The 10,027-nt window shown below is 40.5% G+C and overlaps 2 protein-coding genes across 3 annotated transcripts; one reads left to right on the plus strand and one right to left on the minus strand.

The window, feature by feature from the left end:
- The first annotated feature begins 3,111 nt into the window (after positions 1 to 3,111).
- Positions 3,112 to 3,929, plus strand: LOC125316473 (L-type lectin-domain containing receptor kinase IX.1-like). The gene is made up of 2 exons (XM_048284807.1): positions 3,112 to 3,243; positions 3,375 to 3,929. The coding sequence occupies exons 1-2, from the start codon at positions 3,112 to 3,114 to the stop codon at positions 3,927 to 3,929; spliced, it is 687 nt and encodes a 228-aa protein (XP_048140764.1).
- An 839-nt stretch (positions 3,930 to 4,768) lies between these two features.
- On the minus strand, positions 4,769 to 9,811 carry LOC115752977 (probable alpha,alpha-trehalose-phosphate synthase [UDP-forming] 7). Of its 2 annotated transcripts, none has more exons than XM_030691418.2 (4): positions 9,584 to 9,811; positions 7,249 to 9,328; positions 6,854 to 7,127; positions 4,769 to 5,277 (listed from the first exon to the last, which is right to left on the minus strand). In XM_030691418.2, the coding sequence occupies exons 2-4, from the start codon at positions 9,225 to 9,227 to the stop codon at positions 4,948 to 4,950; spliced, it is 2,583 nt and encodes an 860-aa protein (XP_030547278.1). In that variant the 5' UTR covers positions 9,228 to 9,328; positions 9,584 to 9,811; the 3' UTR covers positions 4,769 to 4,947. The 2 variants fall into 2 exon arrangements, with proteins under 2 accessions (XP_030547278.1, XP_048141787.1); XM_048285830.1 differs by lacking the exon at positions 9,584 to 9,811 and adding an exon at positions 9,439 to 9,464.
- Positions 9,812 to 10,027: the final 216 nt, after the last annotated feature.

Here is a 10,027-nt window from a genome sequence, read left to right on the forward strand (position 1 = left end):
TTGATGGATCAAATAACATACGGCCCGGCTTGGCTCTTGTATCGTCTTGCATCATGTCAAAGTCGATCTCTGAATAATGCGGTGGATGTACCAACGGCAAAATGAGATTACTGCACCGGGTATTGTAGTAAGCCTCCATATTGTCACATCCGACATCTTCTTCATCATTGTCATCGGAGTCCATCCAAGGATCATCTTCTTCATCATCGTCGTCGTCGTCATCGTCATCATTGTCATCATCATCGGATTGCACGTATTGATTATGCAGACCATCGTCATCTTCACCAACATTCGAACCTTCCTCCGCGAAATCATCTATTGTTTGGTGTTCTGCTACAATTGCATAAAACTGTAAAATCCCGTAGCACCGGCCTAAAGTGCAAATTGCTGGATCATCGTAATCGTAGCATCATCATGCATCTCCGTAATTTCATCTGTAACACAATTTTGATATGTTTGCAATCCCGAAGATGGTAGATTGTCCGCCTTCATAATCAATTCCATATTCAGTTCGTATTATTGTACCTCCCCAATGCACAATCGCAAAAGATGTAGACGACAGTCTACTAAATAAATAAATTAGAAATTATTTCTAAACTACAATTTGGTAAATATTGTCCCGTATATGTTATCAAATTAACATTACCACTATCAATATATCAAATGAAATAAATGTCCTAGTATAGCCCTAAGGGCTTAGACAACATTTTGGGATTTTTTTACAATTTCTTTGGGAGACAATTTGCCGAAGGGGAAAAATCGTCATTTTTTAAAATTCATCAGCCAAAATACCCTGAATCATCCATGGCCAGTTGATTGTGGCCATTTCCTATTTTTTTGGATTTTTTACAATTTTTTTGGGAGACAATTTGCTAAAAGGGAAAAATCGTCATTTTTAAAAATTCATTAGCCAAAATACCCAGAATCATCCATGGCCAGTTGATTGTGGCCATTTTCTATTTTTTGTGATTTTTTACAATTTTTTTAGAGATAATTTGTCAGAAGAGAAAAATCATCATTTTTAAAAATCCATCGGCCAAAATACCCAAAATCGTCTATGGCCAGTTGATTATGGCCATTTCCTATTTTTTGAGATTTTTTACAATTTTTTTGGGAGACAATTTGCTAGAAGGGCAAAATCGTTATTTTTTAAAATTTGTTCGTCAAAATACCCAAAATCGTCCATGGCCAGTTGATTGTAGCCATTTCCTATTTTTTTGGAATTTTTACAATTTTTTTTGGGAGACAATTTGCCGAAGGGCAAAATCGTCATTTTTTAAAAGTCGTTGGCCAAAATACCCAAAATCGTCCATGGCCAGTTGATTGTGGCCATTTCCTATTTTTTGGGATTTTTTACAATTTTCTTGAGAGACAATTTTTCGGAAGAGCAAAATCTTCATTTTTTAAAATTCATTGGCCAAAATACCCTAAATCAACTAGAGCCAGTTGATTGTGGCAATTTCATATTTTTTTAGGATTTTTTACAATTTTTTGGGAGACAATTTGCCAGAAGGGCAAAATCATCATTTTTTAAAATTCGTCGGCCAAAATATCCAAAATCGTCCATGACTAGTTGATTGTGGCCATTTCCTATTTTTTGAGATTTTTTACAATTTTTTTGGGAGACAATTTGCTAGAAGGGCAAAATCGTCATTTTTAAAAAGTCGTCGGTTAAAATACCCAAAATCGTCTATAGCTAGTTGATTGTGGTCATTTCCTATTTTTTGATATTTTTTACAATTTTTTTGAGAGACAATTTGCCAGAAGGGTAAAATTGTCATTTTTAAAAAGTCGCCCGCCAAAATGCCCAAAATTGTCCATGGCCGGTTGATTGTGGTCATTTTCAAATTTTTCAAATTTTTAAATATTTTTTCTTCATTTTTTTGAAAGTTTCTATGATTTTTTATATTTTTAATTAATTTTCTATTTTTCTAATTTTCGAATTTTTTTATTAAAATCATATTTTTCGAACCTGGTCAAACCCCACCACCGCTTTTCGGGCCATTTGATCACCTCTTTTTTTTTTTTCCCAAAAATTCATTTTATGCTCCTAAATTTATTTTTCATATTTTGAAAATTGTCAACATGAATATGGACATAGTTGCAAAAATGACTCCCAAAAAATTTGTTTTTACAAGATTAGGGTGATTTTTTTTTATTTAGCTAAATTCGTAAACATTATAACTATTGAGGGTACAAATAATAATCAAATAAATAAAACAATACTTACGAAACTGTAAAAAATAACTATAACGAGATTTACCTCAAACTATTGAGGGTAAACACGAGCCGAATGAAGAGCTCAAACTATTAAAAGAAAGCACCGAGTAAGGAGGCCAGCTTTGCTTTTGTCTCAACTTCCGCAAAATAAAAAAGTCTCAATTTAATTTAAACATGACGAAAATATTAGCAATAAAATAAAAACACTAACAACCTATAATAACATCAATAAAGGCACCCGAGGGGAGCGGGATCTCCTTCAACGAACAAATGAGGCCGATGGCTCTGTAATCCGCGTAAAGGTCGAGAGGAGAGTATTCGAGGAGGTGCTACAAGAGGGCTCTGAGAGTGCGAGAAGAGGAAAAGCTCTAAGAGTGCAAGAAGAGAGAGAGTTTCTGAGCGGTCCGAGCACGGAGAAGAGAGAAGAGTGTTACGAGCGCAAAAAAGAGCGAATAGCGTTCTGAGTGCGAAGAGCCTTCGGCTTTGCTTTAAACAGAGCCGAAGGCTTTGTAATACTTGTGAAGGTGTTGCGGGCGCCCGCAGCACCTTTGTAGGCGCTAGTATCAGCGCCCGATTAAAGGGGCTGGTACTAGCGGAGGTAGGGGCCCCCACCCGCTCGGCACTCAGAATGCCGAGCGGGTGGGGCCATGTGCATTGAAACCCATCCGCTCGGCACTTTTGGGGGGGCCCTCCGTGCAGCAGAGCGGACATCGCTCTGCTGCGCGGAGCAGGTCCTTTCTCGCTAAGCACTTTAGATGCTGAGCGGACCCCAAATCAGTAAATATTTTTTTTTATATCTAATTTGGTAAATATTTTGTTTTTTTGCATAATTTGGAAAAAAGCCCTGCTTCAGTAGCATCCAATTCTAGTACGCAGAATTTCAGTGTCTGCATGATCGATCCCGCGGATCCAAGAGGGAACTTCACCAAGATCTCCTATCCAGAACTTGACAAATATTCTGCCAGAATGGGTGACCGTCGGCTTCTCGGCAACCACCGGGTTGAGCTTCGTGTTGCAGACTCTGTACACGTGGGAATTTAGCTCCAATCTAGGAGTCACCAAAAATGCAAACACAAGTAACAAGGTCAAAGCCAAGTCATGGGTCTGGTCTCTCACAGGTTTAGGCTATTTGTTGTTCCTCACTCTTGTTCTAGCCTTTTACTTGGTTTGGTCACAGGACAAAGAGAAAGTCAAATGACAGAATTGGAGAAGAGGATGATGTCCGGTCAATTGACGAAGAATTTGACCAAGTGACAGGGCCTAAGAAGTTCTCCTACAAGGACTTGGTCGCGGCGACTGATGACTTTGCAGATTCGCTGTTGCTTGGGAAAGGGGGGTCGGGAAGAGTATATGAAGGCTGCTTGATTGGCATGAATGCTAATGTCGCGATCAAGAAGATGACTCCAGAGTCAAGACACGGGATGAAGGAGTACGCGACCAAAGTGAAGACCATAAGACGACTCAGGCACAGGAACTTAGTCCAACTCGTCGGATGGTGTCATGAGGAAAAGGGACTCCTCATCTATGAATTCATGTCTAACGGTAGCTTAGACTGTCATTTATTCAAGGACCGGACCTTTTTGATGAGGGAAAAGCGGTATGGAATCGAGCAGGGCATAGCCTCAGCATTGCTATACCTCCACGAAGAATGGGAACAATGTTCAAATGGCCACGGCCCTCGAAGTCGTGAACAAAAGCACATATATTGAGCTCCTTCCAATCAGAGCTTTCAATCCTGCAAAAAGCTTAGGACCGACATAGATCGAACGGGCATCCTTGTTGCATATACCAAAACAACATTTGACGTAATTGTGTGTACATCCTCTTAGAGGCCAAGGACAAAGATGAAACCGAGTCCTTCCACAGCTCGGGGACTTCCTTGCTTCTCATAAAGAAAATTGTAGTTCCATGACCGAAGGTGATCTCTGCTTTATCCGGATTATGCCACTGTTTCATTGGATTTAGTTCGTTATCTGCAAGCTCTTTTATCAAATTTCCAGTTTAAACATCAGTCTTGTTGTGATAATAGGAGCGTTCCTGTTACCGTCGCGCAACCTCCACGATTCCACCTAATCCAAAGACTAATGAGTTTTGACTCGTCTATATCGTCTCCAAACAACAGCATTTCCAGAAAAATTAGCCATACTGTAATGTCAATTGTCAACCAGCAATAAAAGAATAACGTGGAACAATGTTCATTGACATAGAGCAAAAGAAAACTTCCAACATCAGCTGTAACATTTACATGGCTTGTCAAAAATTAATTTCGACAAGCAAAACAAAGTTACTTGAGAAACACGGCGAAACAAGAAAAAAGGGTATGAGAATACAATTCCAACGGCAGACTGTCTTTGCATATGTATCGTCTCAAGTGTGTGCATAATCAACTGAATTGGGTCAACTCAGTGCTTCCCAAGTAAATATTCAAGAAATTCCCTATCCAAGTCTCCAGAAATGAACCCAGAGGACATCGATACCTGGTCAGATGTTCGATGACATTCGATGTATTTAAAGATCCTAAATAAGCCATCCACGAGCAATCTTTCCGCTCTGTGATTTGACAATTTGGAGCTGCTTAAGTTTGTGTCAGCCTCGAGTAATTCTTCACCATGCTTCTCTTCAACGAAGCAGGAAATGAGCACTGTAATAAAACTTGATGAGAGTGGTATATCTGTCTTGGGCTTTGAGGGAATGAATGTGTCATCTGACAAAATTTTGGGCATCATTCTACAGGGAATCTTCGTTTTCTCCTTCCTGTTGTTCTTCTTCTGATTCTGAGCTTGGAACATCTGAAGCTTCTGCGAGATTTTCAAGCATCAAGACAACTTCAGATGTATCGTCCAAATAATATTTTGCTTTACTCGGCTTCTGTCCTACAGTGCATGCGAAAACGGATGCATTCGGAGATAAAATGCCACTGGCAATAGCACTGCCAAAAATCTCAAACATGTCCTCGTCAGATCTATCGTCACCGATGCATAACACAAAGTCAGCCTGTCTTCTGTTCTCCGCCATTAAAGATAATATCTTCTCTGCAACCACTCCTTTGCTTACTCCCTGCAAACCAAAATTTAAATAATTTACCACAAGCTGAAGAGATGCACGATTTGAGACGCACGGCAGGTGAAACAGGGTCGGCAATAAGACATCCAAAGAATAAATTGCACTCAACCTTGTCAGCAAAAAGTTAACATTTCATATAATCCTGTCTTGAAAAGTCATCAACCTCCTGCACTAGTTGTCCAGTGATTTGAGCGGGATTGGTAGAAATTCATGAGTAACATCTAACATCCTTCTCACTATGACTATAATTCAACCTCAACTTTTATCAGTTCGTTAGAGGAGAAAACACAAAAAAGCAAAACAAACAGAGCCGCACAGGTTGGGACATTAAACATGCCTTTCACTATAGCTTTTGTCTGTTAGCAGGGACAAAACTATGCTCACTCGCAAGAAACGACTACCACTAGAACGAAAATATTTCTAAATAAATTTCGAACATGGTGCCATGCAGATGGAAATCTAAGATCCCCTTATGTATCATGATCCATATCTATAAGACTCATTCCCACTTCCAGTACTTCCCCATCAAAAAGAAATCTTCAATTCAGACCCCATTCTCAGCGACCAATTGAAAGTGTTCATTGGCTAAGAACTTCAATTGATTCAAAATTGCAACAAATTAAACCAGCAAACTTGAATAGCAAATGATTTCTTCATGGCTCTTTTAGCATTGACTGGCATAGAAGCCCGCTCAAGACATTCCACACAGAACCACAAAGAGACAGTTTCTATCCCTAATCATATTGCCTCATACCGAACATGTCTACTGGGGAATACAGTGTGCCCATGTTATGTTAATTGTACATATGACATGATGATGCAGCAAAATAAGCCTGTAAATGGATTTGCAGCATTTGGAAAAAAAAAAGGCTAAATAGCACACGAAGAGACAGGCTGATCATTCTTCACAAATTAAGACAGGACTTCAGACAGTGTCGGAAAATTCAATGTACTGTACTCCTTCCTAACAATGCCGCAACAACAATGCTAGCTTGCATAAACTAATTTCCCCTACTTATATCAACCAAGGGATGACTCTAATTACTGCCATCGAATAATCGCACATGAACAAGATGGTGCAGTCCTGGGCCACCATAAGAAAAAGACTGCCAACTCTTTAAGGGTAACTCACAAGTATAAAGGGAAGACTAAACATTCGAAGAATACTACAGACGTACAAGAAACAGGTGGACAGCTCCAATAAGCTATATTCATATGCAGATTTCAGGAGAACTATGTTAGCTTTCAAGGAGGGAATTAGCTGCTAATGGTTAGTAAGATCGACTAACTGAACGCATTGTTGAATTTTCTTAGATGATGAACAGAATATCAATTCCAAAACAAATCACTTTTCCTTTTTGTAATATATGCTTTCAAATTAAGGAGATATTATGGTAATCTCCACTGCAAATTTAAGAGTAAAAACACTGGAATGAACTGCAATTTAGTTATATGGTGACTCAACCTGAGCATCTTTGACACTACTGTTGATAAATGCTCTCTAAAACGAATTAAACTCAAGAGGAATACATATTCACACATAATTAATAGCCAAAGACAAAATGAATACCTGAGGCTTCACTTCAACGATGTATTGACCACTCTTCACAGCAACAGGTTCATTGGCCAACACACTCTCTAGATGGTCCAACATCTCCTTTGCCTGGCTTGATCCAAAACCTGGGTCTGCATCCCGATGATGCCAAACCAAGGCACTCTCTTTCTTCTCAATGGAAGACCCATCCGTGGCTTCTGTATACAGTTGCATAACAGGTTCAGCTATCTGAATCCAGCCAAAATCATTGCTCTGTCCACAAACTCGCCAATCCTCATCAGCAGACCACCTGATATTTCATTATAAACGGATAAGCATCAGGTGTATATGACATTTTTCTGCAGAGAGGGGTTCCAATCATGAAAGAAGGAAGTAAAATTGTTAACCTACAATCATGAACGGCATACTACCTCATAAAATAACCATGTTCAGCAGCGATCCCAAGCTTTCTACAAGGAGAAAGCCACTCTCCCAAGGTTTTGCCTCTTCCACTAACCACGAAAACTGTGTTCTTAGGATCAGCACAGAGCATGTTGATTATTGAAATAACTTTTTGACTTGGCCTCTTGTTCATGGATGTTTGCGGCATTACAGTGCCATCATAATCTAACAATACAGCCCTACTTTTAGACCTCAAGTAAGCAGATACTATTGTATCAATTGACAGCTTTCTGAAATTGGGGTCCAGTGCCACAACTCTAAAACCAAAACTCAAACCAATTCCCCAGCAACGCCTTCTAAAATGGTCTTTGCAAGTCCTTTCCAAATCCTGGTAGAAGCTTCTTGACCAGTATGCCACATCATGCAAGCTAACATACTTGTAGTGCTTCTCATGGCGCAATTGCTTTTCAGGATCTGCCATTGAAATTGCCTCACTCAATGCCTCAGCAGTGGCCTCAATGTTCCACGGGTTGATGCGGATAGCACCACTTAATGAAGGAGAACATCCTATAAACTCGGACACAACAAGCATGCTTTTTTTGGACCCAGTTGAATCTGAGCAGGATCCTGGGCAAGAGACTCCTTCCCTGCATACAATGTACTCATAAGGCGTGAGATTCATACCATCCCTCACAGCTGTGACCACAAGGCACTCAGCAACAGTGTAATATGCAGCTCTCTCACAAAGGGAAACTGGCCTATCAATAAAGACAACTGGTTCATAACCCGGCTGACCAAAATTTGTATTAATTCTCTCACAGCTCGCATGTATTTCAGCCTGTATCTCCTCAAGGTCACTACCCCTCCCTCTAGCAGGATTAGCAATCTGCACCAAAACGGCCCTCCCTTGCCACTTTGGGTGCTGTCTTAGCAACTGCTCCATCGCCAACAACTTCAGATTGACACCTTTAAAAATGTCCATATCATCAACCCCAAGTAATACAGTCTTTCCTTCAAACTGCTGCTTCAGCTCGCCCACTCTCCACTCCTTATCCGCCAGTTTCAATACAGACTGAATCTGGCCCATGTGGATCCCAACAGGCATGATCTTTATCCCAATTGTTCTTCCATAATATTCCAAACCAATATAACCCCTTTTCGACTGATACTCTACACCCAAGATTCTACTGCAACAGGATAGAAAATGCCGAGCATAATCAAATGTGTGGAAACCAATCAGGTCAGCATTAAGAAGCGCCTTCAGTATCTCCTCCCTAACTGGAAGGGTCCTATATATCTCCGATGATGGAAAAGGGCTATGGAGAAAGAACCCCATCCTCAGCTTGATGAACTTCCTTCTCAAGAAAGTAGGCAACACCATCAAATGATAATCATGAATCCAGACATAGTCATCCTCTGGATTTATGATCTCAATCACTTTTTGCGAGAAAATCTTGTTTGCTGCAACATAAGCCTCCCACAAAGACCTATCGAACCTGCCACCATGATTGGCTGCAAAAGGGAGCATGTAGTGGAAAAGTGGCCACAAGTGTTGCTTACAAAACCCATGGTAGTACTTTGACAAGATGTCAGGTGGTAAAAATGCCGGGACACACTTAAACTTCTCTAACAAAAGCTGCGAAACATCATCCTGCTCGCTAAGGTCAACCTCAACCCTCAAAGAACCAACATATAAAACCTCCATATCATCGGGCAAACCATCTTTAAGCTGTAACAACAGCGCGTCGTCGTCCCAACTGAAGCCCCACCCCTTATTATCAGGCCGTCGCTTAGCTTTGACGGGGAGCTCATTAGCCACAATGATTATCCGATCCTGAATAATCGAAGATGGGACATCCGAACCCACACTATTGGCCTGATCATCATCGAGCTCCGATATGTCCGCCGGAACAGTCATCACCCGAGGAAGCCGCCTCCTCTCACGGGCCATTACCGGGAAATTTCCAGAAGCTAGATCTAAAAGGTTGCTGTGCGACTTAGACAACATTTTCGAAACAATCCCAGCTCAAAAGAACCGCAGAATCTCCCAGAACCAACCAACCCACCTCCTAATCCCTCTCTTCGGAGTGACCCAGAATCGGCCGCGATCTGGAAAACACACCAATCAACATAACATCAGCAATCCCACTGACGAAACCCTCTCATCTATGCAGAGAAAACCAAGCTGAAACACCGAAGCAATAACACAGTAAACAAACCGAAATTCTTGAAGCTGCTGGGACCAAGACTACTAAAGCAAAGAGCAACAAAAGCCCAAACTTTACGGAACCCAATCTGAAGAGGAAATCAAGTAACAAGAGAACACAAAAAAGAAAAAAAAAAAAAAAAAAAGACACAACTCACCTCGGCTGTTGACGAACCCAAAATCCTGTCTCTCTCTCTCTCTCGCAGAAATTGCTTTCGATCCGAAAAATCGAACAAAAGAATATGAATTCCGCCCCCAGTTACTGGATAACAAGAAATCTAGGGTTTGGTATCACCTCCAGGGTTGATCCCAATAGCACATTCACTCCCTCTTCCCTCTCCAAAGGCCAAAAAAATTCTTGCTTTTGCTGAATGAAAAGTGAAATAAAGAAGAAAGAGAGAGAGACACAGAGAGAGAGACAGAGGGACAAGGAAGAAAAAAAAAAGAAAGAAAGAAAATAATAAAATAAAGGAAGAGGATAAGGTCGGCCAGTAGGCTGCCCAGTCATGCCAACTGGCATTTTCCATTTTGTATTTTCCCCAAATAAAAAGAAAAATCATATAAATATATATAAATAAATATGATGATTCTTTGAGTGATGG

Source organism: Rhodamnia argentea, chromosome 9 (genome assembly GCF_020921035.1).
Source record: "Rhodamnia argentea isolate NSW1041297 chromosome 9, ASM2092103v1, whole genome shotgun sequence".
Taxonomy (NCBI): Eukaryota; Viridiplantae; Streptophyta; class Magnoliopsida; order Myrtales; family Myrtaceae; genus Rhodamnia; species Rhodamnia argentea.